The sequence below is a fragment of the Schistocerca nitens genome, chromosome 3 (assembly GCF_023898315.1).
Source record: "Schistocerca nitens isolate TAMUIC-IGC-003100 chromosome 3, iqSchNite1.1, whole genome shotgun sequence".
In the NCBI taxonomy this organism is placed as follows: Eukaryota; Metazoa; Arthropoda; class Insecta; order Orthoptera; family Acrididae; genus Schistocerca; species Schistocerca nitens.
The window spans coordinates 39,073,618-39,098,852 of record NC_064616.1 but is presented as its reverse complement, the minus strand read 5'-3'; the positions used below and the strand labels follow the sequence as shown (position 1 = coordinate 39,098,852).

Below are 25,235 nucleotides of genomic sequence, written 5' to 3'. Positions count from 1 at the left end.
CTCACCCTCTCCCTTAAAACCCACATCCTTTCGTCTTTCCCTCTCCTTCCCTCTTTCCTGATGAGGCAACAGTTTGTTGCGAAAGCTTGAATTTCGTGTGTATGTTTGTGTGTCTATCGACCTGCCAGCACTTTCGTTCGGTTAGTCACATCATCTGTGTTTTTAGATATATTTTTCCCACGTGGAATGTTTCCCTCTATTATATTCATATGGTTAAAATATTATTTATACATGTTACTGACATTTCGTTTATGTGAGTAAAATCAATGAAATTAGCACTGAAACCTGAAATTTGAATCTTGTCAATGAATTTGAAGTATTTGCAATAGGCACTGGAATTTTAACAAAAAATGTTTTGTTATTTCTGAAAAATGGCTCTGAGCACTATGGGACTCAACATCTTAGGTCATAAGTCCCCTAGAACTTAGAACTACTTAAACCTAACTAACCTAAGGACATCACACACACCCATGCCCGAGGCAGGATTCGAACCTGCGACCGTAGCAGTCCCGCGGTTCCGGACTGCAGCGCCAGAACCGCTAGACCACCGCGGCCGGCTTTGTTATTTCTGACCCTGGAATTCTATACACAGATAAAATTACAATATTTTGCACTAACTCTAGGCAGCAGCTTTCAAATATACATTCTTCATTACGGGAAGTGAAATCAAATGTTGCTTTATATTACTTTGATCTTCCCACAAGTATGCACGATCCTCCTCATGTTAAATTACTCCTACAAAAGCTGCTAGAAACATAAAAATTATCAAGGTTATTTAAGATTTTGATGCTACCCTTTGTAAGCCAGTGTTCATTCAAGCATACAACCTTGATAATTGGTATTTCTGACAGAATTATGTGCAAGTTGTTTTGTTTCTCTGTCATTTGTATAGTTTAAACTTAACCCATTTATGTTCGAATTCATTATGAACATATTCTTACTTTTTTGAATATTCCTAATATGGCATCTGTTTTGAAATGGTGTTTGTGTATTTTTGTTTCAACTTTGTTATCAGTTTTTACACCCTCATCTCTGGATACTAGTTTCCCTTACTAAGTATGAGCTTACAAATATCACTGTACATATTGCTGAATTTAGCTGATCATAGCCTGTTTAGCTGTAGCCCACCTTGTCCTCAACATTTATCATTGATAAATTTATTTGAATCCACGAAAACTGAACCAAGTCGGTTGCACTGCTCTCTGATGTCGTTTATCTTATCTATGTATTGATCACTTACCGATCTTCTGCGCAGGATACTACTTATAATTAACTTTGATGCTGGGTACATGTATTTCCCCATATAGATCAGATTTTCTACTTCTTCTTCACTGCTGTTTCACAGCGAGTTCATCCCCACATGGATGAAAACACTTTTACAGTTTTCATTGTGACTTACCAGTGGGAATGCATTTTGTTTTGTTGTCTGAATGTTCTTGAAGTGATTATTTAATTGATGTACGCTTATCTCTGGGTGGACATAAATTTTAGTATTTAGTACTGTAACATTTTTAATTAGTGAATCACCTATTATTAAGCATTCATTTTCGGTGCCTTGTTTGTCACTTTCTTGATGCTTTCTTCCTTTGTTTCTAACTTCAACATATCTTGTATTTCTTTCTACATGATCTTTGTCATTATCATCACTTTTTTTGGTTTGCATATCACGTTTAACATTTTGACAGATTTCTTGACTATTTTCTGTCGCTGATTCTCTGTTTCCACAAAGCCATAAATGATTTTTATTTGATAGTTTCTCATTTTCTTGCTTCAAGATTACTAATTCTTTTCTGAGAGTCTCAATGTCACTATACAGTGCTTAATAATTTTGTCTTTTGAATTTATCATGTTCAGATAATCTTCACATTCATCACTAACACAGTTATTACACAATCACCTAATATCATAATTTACGAACTCGGGATTCACATTTGCACACAGTAAGTGGCATGCTTGGTTGAGAAATATTTTTTGATACATGGAGTCAAAAGCCTTGGAAAGACCACAAAATATCCCAACAGGCTTTATTTTTTTATCTAGGGATAGTTTTCGAGGTCTCTCACAATTCAGGAATACAGTACTTGCTCACAGACATTTGCAAATTTGGTCAAGAGAGAGACGGGATGATAGTGACCTGTGTTGTGTCTCCCTTTTAGTGGAGTGGCTTCACTACAGCGAGCTTCAGTCCACCTGGAAAGACACCCTGATACATACAAGCATTAAATACATGGGTTAAAACTTTATGTAATTGATCAGAGTCAGCTTTTAGTAGTATAATGGGAATATTGCCTACCCATGAGGATCCTTTGCTTTGTGTCTCTGGTTATGGGGGGTGCACTTATCTCGCTTATAGGATTGGAAAAATATGCTTCGGCATTTCCACGGCACTTTCAGGGGAGTGACTGCAGCCTATTTACTCAACAGAACTTATGAAATGGTCACTGAAAGTTTTTATAACTCTCTCTTGGTTGCCTACATCCTTAACATCAATGTTTAAAACATAATCTATTGGTTTAATGGCACAGTTGACATCTGTTTCGCTCTGTTTTATATCCAATATTGCATGGATACTATCAAGAATTATTTAGCTAAAATATAAACTTTTTGATAGTTTGATCACTTTGCTTAACTTTTTACAGTACTTGTTATAATGGTTTATTTAAGTAGAGGTTCTTAATTTTTTGCTGTGATATACAATTCTCATTTATGTTTGCAAGATATCCTTATCCTTTTTGTGGTCCACGATTTTTTTTTTTTTTTTTTTTTTGTTGGGCCCATGCCTGTAAACTATTTTTGGAAAGGAAACTTCAAATATTGTAGTAATTTCATTACTAAACAGATTATATTGGGAACAGACACGTGTTTCAGAATATATGTGACTCCAATTTACATTTTGGAGCATGATTTAAAAGCCTTAATCATTTCATCATTTATGGGCATGAATACCTTCCACTGGGGCTCAGTTTTATTCTGGCAAATATTCATATTATGAACAGCAAGTCTCTAGCTGTCATGATCAGAGAGACCATTCAATATTTTACTAATGTGGTACTGCCCAGTTTCTGAGGAGGTAGCTGTACATTAAATTTTTGAAATCTGTTTTCCTACTGCTGTGTGTTAGGAAGTTTATATTGAAATCTGCAAGTACTATGATGTCTTTTTTACAATTAAATAGGCGAAGTAAAAGTGAGTCACACTTCTTCAAGAAGAGGTCAAGATTCCTGAAAGTGCTCTATATATATTGCTACGATTAAAAGCATAGAATTACTTACACGAAATTCAATGGCACATGCTTTAACATTGTGTACTACATCAACTGCCTTATACTCGACACAATCCTTAACAAAAATAGCAACACCACCTCCTTTTATTGATTTTCTGCAGTCTGAAGATGTCAGATCGTAGTCAAGTATTAGAAGTCTTTCCAACCCTACATGAGCATGATGTATAGTTTCATTGTCTTGCACATTGACTGTTTGATGCTTTCCAGAGGCAGTTACAAGGTTTTGTCAAAAAAGGAATTCATAGTCGATGAGTTTACGGATACATTCTTGTCCTGCAATTCTGGTAACCATTTGTCTAATGTAGTCTGTTAATATGCACTGCTTTTCAAACTGTTGAGTTCTTCTGCAATTGATGCATTTAGAAAGGCACTAATGTTTTTTTTTTTTTTCCTTGATCTGTTTAGGTGCTTGCCATGGTTAGTAAACAGCTGTCTACTAAAACTGCATACATCTACAGTACAAGTATGGCTAAAAATGTTGAAGTCTTAGCTAATTTATAGTTTGTTTGTGAGATGGTTTCATTTACTCAGGACTGTGGGATCAAGTGATGTCTCTTGCAGATGTCCACAAGTAATATTTTAGAGTGGCGAAGCGCCTAGAATTTCTCCTTCAACATTTGTATTACATCATAACCTCCTCCGCAGGCTACATTGTTTGCACCTCCTATTAGTAACACATAATCATTTTTAAGTTTCTGGGATTGAAGCCGATATGACTTCTTGGATTTTAGCGCCAGGTTTCACTATTCCACACAACTCAACACTGCTAAAATTGGTTTTTGCAATTTTGGCCATACCTATTCCATGCCTGCCAGCAAATGATAGTACATGTTTTGTGGCAGATTTTTTTAACAGAATGCTTACTGTTACTGTAACTGTCACTTCCAGTTCCTGAAGGTTTAAGATTTGGCTTATCAAACCTATCTTTTTTATGACAACTTCCACTTTTTCACCCTTTAACACATGACTTAAGGTTAGGTTCTGCACTGGACACTAGTATACTGCTATTTGAAGTAAGGACATCAAATTTGTTTAAATTCGCAAACTTTTATTGTAGGTTACATTTTTTGCAACTGAGTTTCTGTGTTCCTTACTTTCTTCCATTCTGATGATTTATTGGCTCTATCTTGCAGCAGTTCAAGCATGTTGCAATTTTTTGTACTTTATTATGTCATTGTGTCTTCTTAAGCCATCAATTAGATACTGTAAATGTGAAATGCATTCACTAAATTTTGAAAATTCACTTTTGCACTTCTCACATGCTACCTTTTTGACAGCAATACTTTAATTCATTTTAGCAAACCTATACTCACTGCTATCTTTATTACCTGTCAAGGGGAAAATCTGTCATGGAGGAAAAAAGGGACATAGAAAAATTGACTGTACTGTTGTTTGTTATAACTGGCGAAAGTGGGAGTTAATAACTAGAAAGTCTGAAACCTGGTGCATAAAACAATATCAAACAAAATTACCTCTATTGATGCAGGAATTGTTTTAAGGTTACTTAGGAGTTTAGATACTAAGACTGGAGCCGAGGAAGAAAGATTGTCCTTAATATTGGCAGTTGCCCTCCACATCCAACAGTAATATCATTTCTCTGGAAGTTTAAGATTGTATGTTTCCCACTAATTAAGCAAATTATGTGCACCTCTAGACCCAGCACACTGTGAACGCAAAATGCAAAATGGCTGTTCAGCAATAGTCAATATCATCACTCCTTGAGAGAAAGGCATCAATGAAAGTGAATATTCTGTAGGCTATGCACATATTCAATGAAGACTGGAGTTCTCTGACCTAACAGACTGCATTTAATTGTTTTGCAAATGCTGCCTGTGGCACAGCATTAACTGGTGTAGCAAACTATGATTTCCCTTAGATCTACATGAAGTCATCACAAATGTTTTAGCAAGTCAGACATCTCAGGATTGTTTCTTGTGAGGAAATCCTGACTTTCACATTCAACATAGATGTAAGTTAGCTGTGTGATAATCTTGTGAAGGAACAACATGAAACAGTTGATGGGGTGGTGACAGTGGTTAGGATTATGAAGAAGAGAAATCATTTGCGCCATGTTTAGCTGTTGCTGCACAAAGACCTGATATAGTTGGGGGCTATTTTTCTTCATTTCAGTCAGTTCTTACTGGCATCAACACAACTGGTGTAACAATTTCTGTCAGTATGATATTCTACAAGGAAGAAACATACTATTATTATCAAAAATGAGGTAGTGGGGTTGGACTTAAAGAATTTTACTTCATTTCCATTTATATCATATTTATCACACATCATTAGTTGAAAAAAAAAGAGAAAAGAAAAGAAATGAAATGAAAAGTAAAAAGGCAAACTTAGTTGGTGCTAAGTACATATTAGTTTCAGACACATTATAAACTTGTGACCAGAACATACTTACATAACCTAACATCGTTCCAATTCAGATTCTGGGTCACTCCTTCAGAGTATTTGAGCTAAATCACTATTTAATGAAAAACCACATTATTTAGGTCAACAAACATTTACTCAAAATGAGTTTCACTGCATTAAAGCAAGTTGACAAAATAATAGTAATTTATAAACAGAAGTTGTTGCTGTGTGTATCATCCTTAGAATATGTGACAATAACATAGAACAGAGAAATATACTGCTTTTAAGCTTACAAAACCTGAGGTCAAGGGGTAGAAGGCAGGAGAGTAGGTTGGAGGGATTTGTTCCAGGTATGAAAATAAGCTCCTAAGAACAGAAAAGTATCTGTTTCAAAAGCTAAAGATGGAAGGAAAGAAAACTCAGTGACAATGAGTATCATAACTGCATAACTGAGTTCATTGACAGCCACTCTAGGAAGACAGTGCTAGGAATATGCTGTTGAGAAAAAGGGGAACAAGGAATGATTGCAGTTTTCACAAATGATTAATAAATACTTTAGAACCTCACTTCAATCTGATCTGTATTTGGTAATTTGTTAGTTTTGCACTGAAGATATACTAACTTGCACACTTGTCTTATTCTACCACACACTAACCTGAGGAACTGCAAACTGGGGCTGTTGTGGTCGAAACCCCTGTGAGGCCAAATCTGGTGTGCTGTTGCTGCTTGGTCTGGTGCTGCTTGTTGGGTAAGGAGGTGGTGGTTTGTACAAATGCAACATTTGAAGATTCTGAACCATCTGGCTCTCAACTGCATCCAGTTCTGGTGTACTAAAAACAGATTATTACACAACAGTATAAAGCACATATTCTTCAAAGGATCTTCAGAAAATCAATCAAATCTAAACTTTTGCAAATTGGTGTTCTGAAGGGCTGCTCTAGAAGGTGGGGTGAGTCTTACACATCTTTTCCCAACAAAGGCAAATGTTGTCCCATAAAAGCCACAGCAGTGTTATGTTATCACAAAAAGAGAATGTGATGCAAATAATGTATACTATGGTACACTAAAAAGTGACATAGTAGCATGTGTTACACTACTAAATGTGTCACTGAATTAAATATCTAATAAACAGAAACACGGAAGTTGTGTCAGAGAGAGAGAGAGAGAGAGAGAGAGAGAGAATTGTCATACAATCATCATAAATTTCATAAAGGAAGGATCTTTTTTAAAAAGTAATATTTTAACAACATTTCTTTTACAAAGATAATTCCATGACTTTCTGTGACCAGTAGATAGTTGCAGTCTTAGCTGTCAAAACCATAGGTTCCTTCTTCACAGAGAAAGAGAAACTGGTTTGAGTATGTTGAACAAGTGGGAGAGGAGAGGTCTCTTAAGCAGCCATATATTCTATTGTGTTGCCAGTGGAAGATTCTCCAATAGCTCAGGAAAGTGAAAACTTCATGTAGCTGATACACTATAGTCATGCAGGCAGTTGAAATGGTCCAATCACATAATCACCAAAATTCCTGCCCATCCATTTATGGACAACTGATAATAGACCACCTAGACAGCATGTGGACTTGTATCAACACAAATATGGTGATTTCTGGTAAATTTTGCTTCCTTTATTTCTAGTAATCTTGATGAGGCACAGTGGGATCCGTGATATGTTGGTTCAGCAGTCATTTGTAGAAAGTAACAATTGAAATCTGGGTTCAGCTCCTACACAGGTTGCACATTGCTGGGATACACTACTTGTTCAAGTACTGTTCTGTAAAGAGATTACTGCAACAACTCATGGAATACAGCTAATCTCTCAGCACTTATATTCAATTATTGTTCTACAGAATGCAGAACTGTCTGCTCTACTGCAATGATCCTGCAACATGTTGGATAACTAGCATTAACCATCAGAGATGCATAGCAACTGGTTTCCCTCAAATGACGAGTTACTGACACAAATATTAAATTCACTGGGCAAGAAAAAGTGTGGCATGTGTACAAGTAGTGGTAGCACTAGCAACAAACCTTAGTCACATCCTTCGACAAATCACCACCATATCATAAATTTCATGATTTATGTACTCTATCATCTTTCTGGCCTCTTTAAATCATGGCAGGTAACTCAATGAATCTCTAAAGTCTGTGCTACTGATGAGTCAAAAGACAAGTGCACACAACTATCAGATCATGCTATGTTACCAACAAAGTGATCCTGGCATTTATGTTGTAATGGGATGCTTGGTTTCTTTTTTAATGTACAGTTCAATTATCATTTGTTGTGAACTATTACAAATCACCCTATATACAAAGAAAGCCATTACTTTCAGAAATGTAAGACACCTTCTGATAACATTTTGCAGCTCCTAAGAGCCAACATTTAGAACTATTCAAACATGGTGTCTCCATAATACATATCACTTTAAGTTAAACTGTGTTCAGCAGGTTATATAAAATTTGGAACTTTGACTATTGTTGTGGGGCCCAGGCAGACATCCCAGAAAAAGTTGTTCAACTGATGTTAATCTACATTCACAAAGTATTTCCCCCCATGTTTTTAATAATACTTTAAACAAGAGGAGAAGTACCAAATAAATTTCATCAAAAAAGATATTTAATTAAGTGCCTGTGTGACCAACCAATTTCGAAAGAATAATAAAGTAATAAAAGAGACAATAAATCTCTAACTTTTTACCTATCTTTATGCACTTCTAAGGATATACTAATAGCTACAAAACCATACCAGTTACAAAAGTATACCACAATATTGTTTAAAGATTGAGCATTTTCCCTGAAATGTGTAGTTGGCACGGGAGGGGGAGTGACAAATTAGAGTTTCACCAGTTTCTAAATAATTTTCTTTAACTTACTGTGAAAGGAACACGTTTTCCCAAATTCTTCTCTTGCATATACTGGCAGTTTGTTAACAATTTTTTGGCCAGAGTATACCCTTTCATCAGAGCTTTTAAATTGATATAAAACTGTCATGGAACTTATTCTAATAAGAGGGCTGTCTTTACAAGATTTATTCTTCATCCAAGAAAACAGATTTTAAGGAATCTTCCAGTATACAAAAAAGGTGCAGTTCCTAACACTATACATAAAAATTAACACAGAAATCATTTGTTCTCATTAAAAGGAAAAAAAAATAAGAACACCTACCTATAGGTATGTAATACTGTTTGAGAACTGCGCTCAGGTCGTCCTTTTAAGTGTGTCTGAGGCTCCTCCCTCCGAGGATCAAGATATATCCTCTCAACTTGTGTTACATCTGGATACTGTTTATAATGGTACGAACTGATATTCTGGAACAACATACATGGAAATATAAAAATTTTGCTACAAAGAGTGTTACTATGAAATAAGTTGTGGAGTTCTGATTGTGGAAATGAGGGGAAAACTGTTATTTAGTTTGCAGCTGTGAGCTGTTCAGTACCTCAGTTACCACACTTTTGAAGTACAAAAAGCAAATGTACTTCAGTATTATACCTGTTGAGTTTATAAGCTTGTTGCTAACTAAGAAATCACAATTAACAAACAGGCACTGCAGATGAAATATTTTTAGGAAGAAATAAATAGTATATCTCTCCTCTTACAACTGTTTTATTTGTAAGCCAGTATATTAATGTATGAATTGTATGAATTATATGAATTATATGTGGTGATGACTACATTAAAAAATGACAATCAGAATTACTACTGCCCTAATGTGTAGAATGAATCTCACAGACATGGGAAGGATAAAAGATGCTCTAATGCTCTCTAATCTAAATGTTGTTGCACGGACTTGAATTTCTTTTTTAGAAGTGCTAACTTGAAATTATAGTCTGACCAATTTGATACAAAATTTCAGTTTTCAAAACTAACTTGATATGATTACTATGTAAGTACATTCAACACAACAGTGACCAGTTCCCTCCACAATCATTACCAGCAGACACTGGCAGCTATCACATATATCTCAAATTATATGGGTGCACACAGGATTGCAACTGGTGCTCAGCACCTAAACCCACACAAGAAGAAGAAGAAGAAGAAGAAGAAGAAGAAGAAGAGAAAGCTGACAGAATCTTCTGCCAACAAATAATTTGGCATCATGACAACAAAGACAAAACTGGTTACGATAATGACCTAATTTTTATTTCATGTTCAGTCTTCAAAATCATGACTGTAACTGGTGAGTGGTTATGCATTGACCCTTCACAATTTCTTTCAACTACATGAATGCACAGAGGAGCTTTGACAGCTGGAATGTGGAGCAGCATACAATTCAGTTTTCAAAATAGTTTCCTCCAAACAACTTGAAAACTAAAGAGCCCTGTTCAACAAAGTGGAGGGAGGAGAAAGGAAAGGAAAGGAAAGGAACTGATGATATCAGCAGCATTGTGACTTTAGGCGGAATGAGCAATGATGAGTGAAAATGTATGCCGGGCCAGAACTCGAACCTGGGATTTCCTGCTTACTTGGCATTTGTGTTAACCACTGCGCCATCCAGACACAGTGTTTATCACAAATGCAAGGACTATCTCGGCATGCTCCCCAACCAACCGGCATTCTTACATTGTGTCACCTATATGTGAATAGGTGACACTAACCTAGCATCTCCTGTCTGCGGATAGGTGATGCTATATGGGAATGTGGAATGGCTGGGGAGCCTGCCAAGACAGTCTGTGCATTTGCTATAAACCCTGTGTCCGGATGGCACAACGATTAACACAACTGCCTGGTAAGCAGGAAATCCTGGGTTTGAGTTCTGGCCTGGGATACATTTTCACTCATCGTCGCTGATTCCGCATATAGTCCCAATGCTGCTGATATCACTAGTTCCTTCACTTTCCTTCCCCCCCACCCCCCACCCCACCACACCCGCCACCATCAGTTTACAAAAGAAATAGTCTTTTATCACTCATATTGCTTGGATTAAAGGAAAAACTATTCTTTAGATGAACAAAAGAACTCTTGTTTCAGGATTTCAAATACCCAGATCAAAGGAAAATTTTCATACATGCTACAATTAGTTTTAAATTATAATTTGTAGTACATTCACTCACATCTTGCATGTGGGACTGGTGAATTTCTGGTTGACTGCTGTACAGTAAATTAATTTGACTGTTCGGCCTCATATTAACATTATTTGCTGCTTGTGATGAGCCTCTGTACTTTAGCTGCACTGCAGTTTCGTAGTCTGGAGCTGGTCGATATGAAGGTAGTAAAGCTCTGCAGGTGAAACAGTGGAGAAAATGTTAGAAAATGTTTCTCACACACAAAATCTACATTCAGTTTGCATCATCGATAGGGTACTAAATGGACCAAGTACTGTGTAAAAATAAAATCTTTGATCATGGTTACAACACGCATTTACAATTTTTGTTTTGTAGTTTGAAATAAGGTACAAACTGCACTCACAATTAAATATTATTTTCTACAGTAAATGAATTTCAAAACCTTTGACTTTTGATCTCAGATTCTAGGTGGTAACATTACAAGATGTTGCTAATAACTTGTGAGACTCAGTGAAATTGACTAGGTCCTAATAGAATTTACAATTACTTAAGTCTACCATATCAATAAATGGCACACTTTTTACTTTATTTGTTGCAATAAATATTACAGTTTTATGGAGCGAATTTAATATTGCCAGAAGTTTGTCAATTTCTACATTTGTGATACTAAATAGAAGTGAGATATCATGTGCCGGGCGGAGGAAAGAAAGAAAGAGAGAAGGCTCTCATAGGTGAGAACATAACAATATAGGGAACAATCCATACTGCCGCAAAGTGGCATGCAGTTGTTACATAACTTCAGCTCTGCATTGGTGCTATGCCAATGGAGGTTAGATGCAATCACAGCTCTGACAGACTGATAATTAGGGACCAGAAAAATTTGCATTTTGCGATAAATGTGAAATAGATGTGAATTCTGCCCCAAAATGTGAAAATGCGATAATGCTTAATAGGCTCTACCTCATAGTGAATTCTATCCAGATGAACTATTTTATCAGAGACAATTTGAAATAGCTATTTTCTACATAAAAATATAAAAAATGCAAAAAAATTTCAGTTACTGGTGTTGTACATCATCTGGTGAGGCCAAAACAGGAAAGATAATGTGCATAAGAACCTGTTTGTAAAATAGAAAGGGTACAGATGCAACGACATATCAATGCGCTCAATGGTCTGTTGGCATGCCATTTGTGGGCATTTGAATGGTCTAATTATGATTATACATGCCGTGTAATGCAATGTAGTACTCAGCCGTGGGACCTAGCATTTTATAACACAGAATGCATATGTTTGTTGGCTAAAGCTCAAAAGATGGTATAATGCAGACACTTTTAACATGCCAAATTAGTTGGCAGACATTTTGAGCTGTAGTCGCACTAAATACCACTAGAGGTCGAGCCTAAATTATGTCATTAACACTACTTTGCCAATCTCGACAAGCAGTTGCACAGTAGCCGAGCCCAAATACTTTGTGCTGTGCGTTACTTGTTTTCTTTTCTTATTTTGAAGTAAGTGAAGCGGCTTATCCTGGTTCATCACAGATTTCGATTATGATCCTTACAACACCAGGAGAAATCAGCAATCCCCGTGATAATGTGTCAGTTCTGCTGTAGGCTGCTGCCCTGTGAAAGGTAGGTGGGGCTTCTTACTGCACATTGTTTCTCTCTCCTCTGGCACTCAAAATTCTAGTTTGTTTGCACTTGTGTCCATCTGCCACTACACAAGGTCTGTTCATAAAATTCCAGAACTTTGTCCACAAAATTTTTCCATGCTTACCATTTACTTACTGTGCATAGTCTCCTTCATAATACTCTCCTCCACAATTGGTAAACCACTTCCAGTGCTCCAATGCTGTTTCCACTTCCAGAAGCAGTCTTGGTACGCCTGTTGCTGCATCACACACAGCACCGTATGCGAATTTTCTTTTATCTCCTCTGTTGTTGCAAACTTCTGTCCTTTTCAATGTGGTTTCCAACTTTCAAAAATGAAAAAAAAAAAAAATCTGCAGGAGCCTGGTCAGGAGAGTATGGAGATGAGGCAGCACAGTGATTTTGTTTTTAGTGCAATAGTCATGCACCAACAGGGATGAATGTGCAGATGCATTATTGTGATGCAAGAGCCATGAATTGTCTCATCACATTTCAGGCAATTTCCTTCTCACATTTTCTCACAGACATCACAACACATCCTGATACTACTATCGATTAACAGTTTGTCCCTGTGGCATGAATTCATGATGAACTGAACTAATACCTTAAAGTCAAAGAAAACTATCAGCACGGTTTTGACATTTGCCCTGATCTGATGAGCTTTTCTTGGTCTTGGAGAACCTTCCCAGACCCATTGTGAAGACTGAACTTGGAGAACCTTTCCCGACACATTGTGAAGACTGAACCTTAGTCTCAACGTCATAACCGTAGACCCATATCTCATCACCAGTTATGATTCTCTTGAGGAACATCTGATTTTCATATGTGTGATTCAAAAGCTCTTCACAGATTGTGAGGTGAAGGTCTTTCTGGTCTTGACTCATGAGCCATGGGATGAACTTTGCAGCAACATGATGCATTCCAAGATGATGTGCCAGGATTTCATGACATGATCCAACTGAAACGCTGAAATGTTACATTCTCTTGCAATCTCTCAGTCAGTCAGTCTTTGATTGGCACGCACAATATTGTTGATGTTCCTGACACAAGCGTCACTGGTAGATACTGAAGGGCATCCAGAATGAGGGTTATCTTTAACTTCTGCTTGGCCATTTTTAAAATGTGCGAACCATTCATAACACCAAGTACGGCTTAAGCATTCATTCATAACCATAGGCATCCTGCATCATTTGGTGTATCTCTGTAAAGGTTTTCTCAAGATTCAAGTAAAATTTAATGCAGACGCATTGCTCGTCTAGCTCTGCCATCTCAAAATTCACAAACTGTGTGACACAGCATTCTACTCAATACAGCACTGAACAATAACTAACAGACATAGAACAATGAAACTTCTGGCAGTTACACACTAAACACAGGCATGTGTAGGAATGCCAACTGCATTTTGCTCCAACAAACTATTGGCACGACATTATGAATTTTCTGGAATTTTTTGAACAGAACTCGTATACTGCCTGCACTTGGCACTATAGCAATTGGAAAACAAAATCTGTAACATTTCTCGACTAAGCCAAAATTCTTCACCTAATGTTAAAATAGAGTTAGTGCGTGTTTGGTTCTACTTCTATGCTAAGTGCTTTGTCAGGTCTATTCTCAGCACTGTCAAGCATGGGTCACATGGATATGAATGCTTACAAAAGGTTGAAATTAATAGTCTCTAGATCTTGTAATCATTGAATTGCACAGGGAAAGACAAATAATGTCCAGAAACACCTTAGATCAGAGACATGCTCAGTTCACCAGAGGGAAAACGTTGCTGCTTTTCAACAGAAAAATCATTCTTGAAAGCTTAAATACAGCCAAACAAAGGAAAAATGTCCATTTCGGAAGAAAAAGGTGTTGAAGTATTTGTAATAGCAAACATTCCAGTCAAAAAGTTTGCAATCACCACTTTTTTAAGAGTCAGTTTCAAAGAACTAAGTCTTTGTTTGTCTTCATTCATGTAGAATGACAACCTTTTAAATTTGTGTTGTGCGTCTAATAATTCACAAACAAACAAATAGTTGTGAATTTCAACAAAAACTGGTGCAAATCTAAAAAACACAGACATGAATTTCGCAAAAAATAGATGGTACATTTTCTGGTCCCTACTGATAACATTGAAAGGCACTGTAAATCCTAATGTTATGTGTAGCAGGACACTAGCATCTACTACCGTTTCATGCAATTTCAATATGCACATGGATTTTATTTCATTTTCGGTACCCTGAAAGTGGAAATCTGAGGAGGCTCTACAGAGTTGACTGTTGTTGATCTGTGGAATATAAGGGTATGGTGAACAATGAATTACGGATAAAGCTACAAGTTTTTTTTATTATTTAGATCTATTTTTTTATGAAAAGAAGTGTTCTAACCTGAGAACACTGTAATTTATTGCTTGAACAGTACACACACATGGAAGGCAAGGTACAATACAATTAGCAATACACAAGTGATGGACGGAGCCTTGTGCTCTGACCTATATATTCACTAGTTCCAACAGTGGGCACAGCCGGCAGGCTGCGCACACAACTGATGTCGTATTAGCACTTCGGTTGGCCTTTAGTGGCCGAAACAAGCACAAATTCATGCTTGAGCTATTTAATGGCATACACACAAAATTGGTAGTTACATCAAGAACATTTATTTTTTGCAATAATTTAAATTTTTGTGTTGTTAGAAAGACAGCAATAATGCTTGTACAACATCAAAGTTTACATTTTTTATTTATTAATGTATATATTATGTTTTTATTATTCTCTTCAATAGATTTTACTAAAGTAATTGTTTTGTGTGTAACATTGCCTGAAATATGATAGTGGTGGTAGTGGTGATGTTGGTGATAACTATGTGTTTAAAGTGATCAAACATCATGGTTATCAGTCCTTCGTTTCACTGGAAATTCATGTACAACACTGTGAAATGAGAAAAGGAGAATGGCTGGCTCCAGGATCTGTTACGTTATCATAGTGGTTGATAATTTGAATTACCATAGCATAAGTCACATGACTAAAAGTAAGGTAAAACCAAGGCAGTTGAAACTGTTACTGGTCACAGGTTATAGATGCTGGTGCATAAGCGTAAGTGCCACAGCTCAAGTTCTCCACACTACATATATGTGGCAGGAAGTGCACCCTCCATTCCTGTCCCACATCAATGTCACTGAAGGATACACTAGGAAGGGTCATCATAGTCAGTATAACCACAATGGAGGTGTGAAAATGAAGGCTGTCAGGATTAAAGTACTAATTAGCTTAAACCACATCAGAAATAAAATATGTACATAAAAATTTAAAAATGAAGGACAGTGCAGAGAGGGAAAGTAAACTGAGGCCACTCAGGGTACATGCCACAGTGAGAGGTACTCCCCCTTCCCTCCTGCCACATTCACCCCTGATACCAAACAATTGTTAGCTGCTATCCCTCTGTCTGCAAGTATCTGGCATAGGGAGGTAGACAGTTTGGTGGTTTGTATGAATTATCCAGCAGGGCACACAATGAGAATACAGGTTTGTGCCCAGTACTCCGATTTCATGTTTGTCACCTGTGGTTGATTCTTCAGCTAATTCGTCAGTGAGTTCATTTCCCACAGTGCCAAAATACCTCGGTGTCCAGAACTGTCGCAGTCAGCTAATAGGTCTTGGATGTTGGAGACCAAATAGTTTCTGGGGTAGCACTGACATATGCCTTGTAAGCAGCTCACGGAGTTGCTACAAACCAAGAAGTCCTTAGTTGTGAGAGTTTTAATGTATTGCAGGGCATGTGATATGACAACCAATTCCGCAGTGTACACACTACTTGCACTTGGCAGAAAATTCTTTTTGTGCCCCTTTGAGAGGGCACAAGCATAACCAATGCTATTGTCTTTCAAACAATCTGTGTAGATGCATGTCAAGTTGGGATAGTCATGGAGAACTGAATGGAATGTGTCTGAGAATGTTGGAGGTCAATATTTTCCTTAGGACCATGAAAAAAGTCCCTCTGAATAACAGTACCCAATACACAAAATTCCAGGTCATGAGAGGCATCTGTATGTACATGGACTACAGAGGGCAGTTGGAGGCCCTTGCACAGAGCCTCCAGTTGTACCCCGGGTAGTCTCCCTACTCTTGGTGATTTGTAAACAGTCTGAGCTGCTGGCTGTGAAACAGATTAGAGTAACATGGTTGGGTAGGCATCCGACAGACTGTGACTGCGTAGTTCACCAAGAGTTTCTGGTGTCCGACCCTCACTGGTGAGGTACCAGCTTCCACCAGGTGTTGGCAATATGAAAAAGATTGCACACTGCAGATTCCTCACATATCAGCTGATTTGCAGTGGACCGGCTTGCTTGAAAGCCACTATGGGGCTTGTACGGAATACTCCATTTAACAACCACACATCACTGTGGTGAACAGGGCCTAACACGCTCAGTACTAATGGTGCTGCTGACCTGTAGGCAACACATTCATATTCCAGGCAGCGTAAGATCAAAACTTTGTAGAATCAGAGAACAACTATGCAGCACCAAGAGGTGCTGCTGAGAAATCTGAGGGTATTAAGTTTCCTCATGCAGTTTACAATTAGTTGGTGTACATGTGGTAAACAAGTTAACTTATTGTCAAAAGGCCTACAAATTTGCAAGTTTCAATGACTTCAAGTAACTGGTTACTGAGATAAGGTTCTGGGTGAGGATTCACAGTCCTGGGTCAACAAAAGTGCATGACATGAGTTTTCAAGGGAGGAAATTTATATCCATGCTTCACGGCAACTCAGTTATGTACTTTCTGTATACTGCCCTGAAGGTGGTACTTTGTGGTGTGTAATGATGTAAAGCTGTAATACAGGCAAAGGTTGTCTACATACAATGACAGCAAGACATAGGGTCCCACGGCAATTTAATACCACTGATTGCAATGGCAAAGAGGATTACACTCAAAATCAATCCCTGAGAACATCTGACAGTTTCCTGTACATATTGGTTGCTGAAGATTGAACCTATCAGGATTTGGAACAGTCTGGGGATAGGAAATTTAGGATAAAAATGGGTAATCAGCCACGGAAGCCCCACTAATGCAGTTTAGACATGATGTGATGGTGACAAGTGGTATTATATACGTTCTGCAGGTTAAAGAACTCAGTGATCGGTTTTTGGTAATGTGCAAAAGCACTGAAAACTGCAGATTCCACACCCATCAGTTGGTCTGTGGTGGACCAGAATGCTAGAAAGCCATTTTGAAATTGTGATAAATGTCCTCCGATTTCCAGGCACCAACACAGTCACATGTCTACCATTCTTTCAAATAATAGAGGGAAACATTCCACGTGGGAAAAATATATGTAAAAACAAAGATGATGTGACTTACCGAACGGAAGCGCTGGCAGGTCGATAGACACACAAACAAACACAAACACACACACTAAATTCAAGCTTTCGCAACAAACTGTTGCCTCATCAGGAAAGAGGGGAAGGAGAGGGAAAGACGAAAGGATGTGGGTTTTAAGGGAGAGGGTAAGGAGTCATTCCAATCCCGGGAGCGGAAAGACTTACCTTAGGGGGAAAAAAGGACAGGTATACACTCGCACACACGCACATATGATGGATGGATGGATATGTGCGTGTGTGCGAGTGTATACCTGTCCTTTTTTCCCCCTAAGGTAAGTCTTTCCGCTCCCGGGATTGGAATGACTCCTTACCCTCTCCCTTAAAACCCACATCCTTTCGTCTTTTCCTCTCCTTCCCCTCTTTCCTGATGAGGCAACAGTTTGTTGCGAAAGCTTGAATTTAGTGTGTGTGTTTGTGTTTGTTTGTGTGTCTATCGACCTGCCAGCGCTTTCGTTCGGTAAGTCACATCATCTTTGTTTTTACATATATTCTTTCAAATAACTTACACAGCCCACTCATTAGAGAGACTGGTTAATAATTAGACAAAATTTGTGAGTCTTTTCCCAGTTTCAGGATAGGAATAATAATACCCTTTCCCTATTAGGAGGGAAATACCTTTGTCACCAAATATGACTGAAAAACCTGAGTGTATGCTTTATGCTGTTGTTTCTAAGATGTTTAAGCATCTGATTTTGGATTTTATTATGTCCTGGGGCTGTGTCTAGACACACTGCTAAAGCACTGGGGAACTCCCATTCACTAAGTGGAACACTGTATGATACGATGCCTTGGGCATGGAAGGGTAAACAGTTTTGCTCTGCCTGGCGTTTCCAGGTCAGGAAATTAGGATAGTAGTTATGGCATGCAGACATTTCAGTGAAGGGTGCCACAAGAAATTCAGCAACAACCTTGGAATCAATACAGATGTTGCCACTGAGGGAGATACCAGCAACTACAGTAGACAACTGATGGCCACAAAGCCGATGGAGAAGTGTGTGGGCCCTCATAATTGATATGTGCTGTTCCCAACACTACTATTTTCTCCTTTTTATTAGAAACTGTGCCTTTGCTCGAAGTCCCTTGAAAGCTATTAAATTTTCCATGGCTGAAGTGCCATCCTACACACTCTAATAATTGCAGCTATTTGTTTAGACCATGGCACTGGTTTCCTGCTGCAGGTGGGGAGCGGGGTTAAGAAGAGGGTATTGTTGCTTCCACAGCAGGTATAATCATATCAATAGTATCTTGTACAACTCCTTCCATATAATTCATTTGACTGACTTCAAAAGAAGCTTTGGAGGTGAAATCTTGTCAGTTGGTTTTCTGAAGTGACCAATGTGGTGTATGTTGAATTGGTTGGTGTTTGAAAAAGAGATTGTGATAGGAAAGTGGTCAAAGTCACAGATATTTACATGGACTTCCACTGGATCAAAGTGGAGATGCTTGGGCTGAAGATTGTAATATCTATGGCTGAGTATGTTCCATGGTATATCCTCGAGTGTGTCACAGTCCTGAAGTGTCTGTGATAGGTTAGCATTCAAAGTTTGGATCAGAGAGATCAATTTCTCATTTTCTCTACCACACAACTTCTTCAAACGCTATTCTCAGTATTTCCAAAGACAGACAATGGCTCTGATATTGCAACAGATTCTCCACAGATTCTGGACCATAGTAACACCTGGGCAATCTGTCCACCTCCATTTCTCCTGGCCTGACTCTCATCGCATGACATGACGAAAGGCAGATACATCATAGAGTTGTAAGTATCTGCACTGAAATCTTGTTTTATGACTGCTAAGATGGCCGTGTTGGCACGGCCACCTGCATGGGTGTGTTTGATCCATTTCATTACAGGTTGTATGCCCTGATTCCATCCACTCCAATTGGAGGCTCTCCCCATGCACACCACACTGTAATGGCTAAGACTACCTGGCTTAGCAGCCATTTCTAGGAGTCTGGTACCCCAGCCAGAGTGGATCTACTCCTTGGCATAAATGGGGAAGTTCTTTTTGCCATATTCGGTGTTGCATTTCTTTTTGCCGTATTTGGTGTTGCGTTTCTTTATGCCACATTCGGTGTTGTGTTTTTTCCCCATATTTGGTGTTGCATTTTTTTTTTTGCCATATTTGGTGTTGCATGTTTTTGCCACATTCGGTGTAACATTTTTACCATATTTGGTGTTACATTTTTTGCATATTTGGTGCTGCGTTTTATGTTGCCATATTCGGTGTTGTGTATTTTGTCAAATTGGGTTTTTTCTGCCTCATTCATTGTCATTTTTTGCCACACAAATCAGAAATTCATGAGATCTGTTACAAATCACCTACTTCACATTATTTTGCTAAAAACTGCCAATTCCACATTTCGTGAAATTTTCCTGCCCCTAGTTATAAGCGATTCGGTTATGATGTGGAGTGCTGGAGTGAAATGTCCATGGTACTCTATAGCAAAGCATGCAAGAGTATATCATCCATAGTACTCCATAGCAAAGCATAAAATATGCATAAGGATGTAGGGAAATTGAAGAAATCAGTGTTGCCACTGTTGTTACAATGCCAGTGAATATAGTTTAAATGGACAGTGAGTGATTAGGTTAAGAGTTAGTTTCTGTAAGACTGCATAAAAGTTCATACATCTCATGACAACGGAAATTAACGCCTTAACATAAAACCAAAGTTATCTTGTTTTTATTATTTAAAATCCTGAGTACACTTGGGCAACTTAGGAAGAGACCTTTGAAAAAATAAAAAAAAAAACCCTTACATCCATTTCAGCACTGATAGCTACGTGTTTGGATGCTAGAGAGCATCTAGTACTGCATTTGTAGCCTAGCTATCATGTTTTGGTTGATGTGGTTGCCACTAGATATCACCTTTACTGTGAGCAGCTTTGGATACTCAACAACAAAACGTGCACTTTCAGACTCTCTCCTATATTTCTGTTTAGGCAATGCTTTCCAAAAAGAATAGCTATAGTCATCCTGAGTTTGACACTGAATTTAGCTGCTCAGAAAGTGAAGAAGAATGTGGTTACTTCATTAGAGACTGAAAGTGACGACAATTTGTCAGCTGAGAGACAAGTGCTTGCCAGCGGTATGAGATAAATATATCCACAGTGCTCCAGTCAGTTCCTCTAAGACGTATGTACACAGGAAACTGTCGTGGGATACATGGTTAGACTTCATAGCTGCACAGATACCAAAAAATGACTTCAAATTTCAGGATACTATAGTCAAAGTCCAGCACATGTGGTACTTGGGATTTTATTATTAGTGATCTTCAAATTTTTGTAACTCATTATTTTGAGCCTTAAAAGCCGTCTTTATATGTCTATATGTAATGTCACATATTACAGGATATTTTTTATCAATAAAAATTATTTTTTCAAATATCATTTGAAAAAATGTTGTTGAGTTGAGGGGTTAAGACGGTCACAATGAAATTTGAATCTGGAAACTAATTATGAGTACAAAATTTTACTACTGCAGTGCCTCACTTGTGAAAAAGTAGGGTTCCAGAGTACTGAGGCAGAACACTGTTACTGATGTACATAATTTTCTGACCACCTCCACCATGGCCCCAACAAATAGCAGTGCTTCTGAGCTTCACCAGGAAAAAATATCAACTAAAAAGAAGTATTAAATTTTCCATCCTTTCAAAATGTACTCCAATACAGCCTGAATCAGAGCCTATAACGACACTACTTCATTATTAATATTTTCACATCATCTGACAGTTAAAAGAAGGTGGGCTTTACTTTTTCAGTAAATTTCTGATGAAAACATTACGCACAGAACACAATATTAGGTTTTGAAATCTGGACAAAATGTATATGATAATGACAATGAGCAAATGTAAATAGACAAATAGTGAGGTGAGGAACTAAACATATAAGTGAGAAACAGAACAAAGAAAATGAAGTGTAACAACCAGCACAGAAGGGCAATACAATGTAAGACAAAACTAGTTGGCAAAGAATGAGAAAGACTTGTATAAGCTGAGTGCATGTTGTTGGTAACAGAAATACAGGTATAATAAGATTCCTACTGCCCCACTTCTGAAGCACTGGTGCAGTAGTTACAGATGGTGCAGTGAGTATTAACACAAGCTGTGCCTCTTATGATATATTATAGAAAATGTACTACCACGTAGTTCTTGGAAACTGCTAGTAAAAGATAGTTTTTCTGCTTAGATTCACTGTTATGGCTAGCTTCTAGGTGTTCTGACCCCTCAAATGTTTGCAATAGGTTATCAAACCACGATGATTTTTTGACGTGTGAGTATTTCCTTGACACTATAAGCCCATTGGCCAGACCATATGGTATTTACCTCTAAAGTTGTCTGTGGTCTACCTAATCCCTCATATGAATGTAACGGGCAAGCACTGAGAGAAGAAATGTGTGCTAGAGGTAACATATAATTGTCCGTAATGGCAAAATGTCAAATGTTAAGAGAGAAACCTTGCCAATACGAATACTCTAGTACCAATACTATGTGTTTCATGGGAACCAGCTGAAAAACTGTGGTAGTGGGTAGGTCTGCTTGAATCAGAACCTGGGTGTAGCTCACAGTACAGATGTTATGGTGACACTGCCTCCTTGCAGTTACCTCACAGCCACTGCCCTGATTTTTGTATGATGGCCAGTGATTACAAGTTGTCCTCTCCCCAAGGTCCACTCCTTTCACAGGATGACTTTTTGAGGCTAGTTTCTGAGGTGGTGTGTGACCTGGTGGTTGGTGGGTACATCGGACTTGAATAAGCAACAAACTAAGTAGATGCTTAGAGATGAGACCTTCGTTTCTGCTCAGGGTGAACCAGTGCCTCTTTTAAAATGGAAAACAATGAACATAAAACTTATCAATCACAGCACTGCAAAAATATGTGGCTATTGCACGTATAAAGCAAGTTTGGGAATGGCACCATTTATAGACAGAGCATGATGCTGGACAGACTGAGAGGATCATATGTATATCACATTTCATGATGAATATTTGGTTGAAACTGACCAACAGTGATGAATAAAACATATTATGTCAATAACAGCTAGCCTCTGTGGAACCATTACCTCTTTTAATCAGTAATAGTAGCAAAATCATCTACGAACTTAGGCAAATACTGCTCATTACAGAACTCTTAAAAATCTTTATGGCATCACTGCGAAGCTTGCAATTCAAAATATTCAGTTCCGTGCCTCACACAACAGAAATCCATGAAAAAAAAAAAAAAAAAGCATACATCCCACGCATCCCTCATATCAGCAACAGTTGTAATGAAAACTCTCTACACATTTCCTTGCTTTCACTCATATGAGCTTAGTGTGTGCTAATCTACACTTTAACCTTCTCTGTGATCTCAAAATAAACATCGATGGCCACCAACAATTAATTTCAGCCTTCTATTCCATTTTGATCACTGTTTCATCTAATCAAGCCATTGTCTACTTCTGATCAATACAGACAAGTAAGATGTTTTTTCGTCAATGCATATGTAGAACTATGCTTCAAATGAGAAATAATCAAAATATAACAAACAAAACACCTTCAAATGGTTTAATGAGCAACTACTACAAATTAGAACATTCTAGAAAAACTTAAGGTTGTAAGAAGAAAGAAGATGAACATAAGAATGACAGAAGAAAGTTTTTAAGAATTGCATATGAACATTCATGAATTAATAAAATCCTTTAAACAATGTCAATAAAGTTTATAAATAAATGGACAGAAATTCAACAACTCATACAGTAGAAGAAATATGTACATGCATTATATAATTTAATACTTGTACAAGGTGTACAACTTTGCTTCCGCTGTTTGCCAATAGGTGGCGACAATGGTAAGTAACGGTCAAAAGAAACACATCGCAGACATCAGGCAGTTAGCTTGGACCTCGGTCAACTTAACCTCATTCAAACATTAGTCGATTTGTGTCTGCATCATAAAGTTGTTCTTCATTGAAAATGTCAGTTTATTACTGAAGAGTTGAATAAAGTTACCAGCATCCCTTTCATTTTGCTCCACACCTTTTGTGCCCTACAACAGTAATGACTGTACTTTTATTTCTGGCTGGCACATTTACAACCATATCACTTCATCAGAGACTACAGGCTTCAAGACCTTTGGATCTCCTGTTACAAATGCTTGGTCATTGTAATGAAACTTGTGAATGTCCATGATTCTGATGCCTTACTGTAACTATTCTCATAAATAAATTATCTGCAACTGTTCTGTTGTGGTATTGTTCTCGAAAGGTTACCATTGGGCTAAGTTGGATTGGTCAAAACACTGTGAGGTCATAATGAGGAAGTATAATAGGGTTACTGGGAAAAGATACTTCACACTGACTGTATATTTTGACATTAACTTGATCCGCCATATGCAGTATTTATATTATTAGCCCTACTTACATATAAATCTTGGACTTAACCCTTTCATGTAACATTATTGGTTACAATACATTCAGATCAGCTTGAGACAGATAATTAAACCATAGCCACAGTGTTACTAATACATGCATAAGAAGGCATGTCATTTACATACACCGACAGCTGCAGCATAGCAGCTAGCACACTAGTTTATACTCAATTGTCAGTTACTTCCAAATAGTCACTACTGATATGCAATTTAGCAGCAAGGTTATTAAACATGTATCTTACAGTCTCACTCTATTCTGTACTCCGTATTTATTGCTTTCAATTTTAGTGGTCTCCAGAAAGACTTTGAAAACCAGATATAATGAAAAGCCACATGAGATGGCTTACATGTATGTGTGTCATAACTGAGGAGACAGGACTCACAAGAAGTTGCATCATTCTCCCGGTTCCTGCTTGACGAAATTATTGCAGTTCCTATAGCACTCTTTATTTTGCATTTCTACAGGCACCTGCAGTAATGATGACACATTTTTCTCAGGAACCTAATTGGAAGACTGTGCTAAAGATAACTTTCTTTCAATCTCAATCCACACTGATAATGAGTTATTGGAATATTCATGCATTTTACATGACCTTCTACAAAATTTTCATGTAAAATGTGATTTACCAATACTATATGAAATTGTTTAACCATAAAGCTCATGTTAGATATTTAAATTGCTTTTTGCTTAAAACATAGCATAATTATATTTTTTGTAGTAAGAAATGAAACTGTATTTCAGAAAAGTGTCACAGAAACATATTTTTATTGTCTACATGGCTGAACTATCCAAGTGCGAAGCAAAGAGCAGCTCAGTTTTAAAACACCCATGAAGATTATAACATATTTTACATGAGGGATGCAGTTTGAATTAGTTAAAATTGTTGAAATTGCAATATATACTCTATACACAAAAGTGTTCACTTTTAAGAACAAAAACCGTTGGGAGTAGGCTACTTATCATATTCAATGTATGTAACGAAGTATGTTGTACCTGTAAAATTAAAATGAATTACATGTTTTGTCCCTGAACTTCAGTTGATCATTAGGAGCAGCACTTTCACCTTGTTAATATTGCAGTAACTTGGCAGTTTTTCAGTCCACATTGCTTCAATAAGTCACATATGAAGACTGACTGATACCAACACAAAATTTATCAGTAATCTT

The 25,235-nt window shown here is 37.5% G+C and overlaps 1 protein-coding gene across 1 annotated transcript in view; it reads right to left on the bottom strand.

Moving 5' to 3' along the window:
- The window catches only part of LOC126249063 (tyrosine-protein phosphatase non-receptor type 14), a 188,182-nt gene that overhangs the window by 103,903 nt on the left and 59,044 nt on the right, over nt 1–25,235 (bottom strand). The window contains exons 12-14 of the mRNA XM_049950714.1: nt 10,696–10,861; nt 8,807–8,949; nt 6,300–6,474 (exon numbers count right to left, since the gene is read on the bottom strand). Of these exons, the coding sequence (XP_049806671.1) occupies nt 6,300–6,474; nt 8,807–8,949; nt 10,696–10,861 (484 nt within the window). The remainder of the gene's footprint in view (nt 1–6,299; nt 6,475–8,806; nt 8,950–10,695; nt 10,862–25,235) is intronic.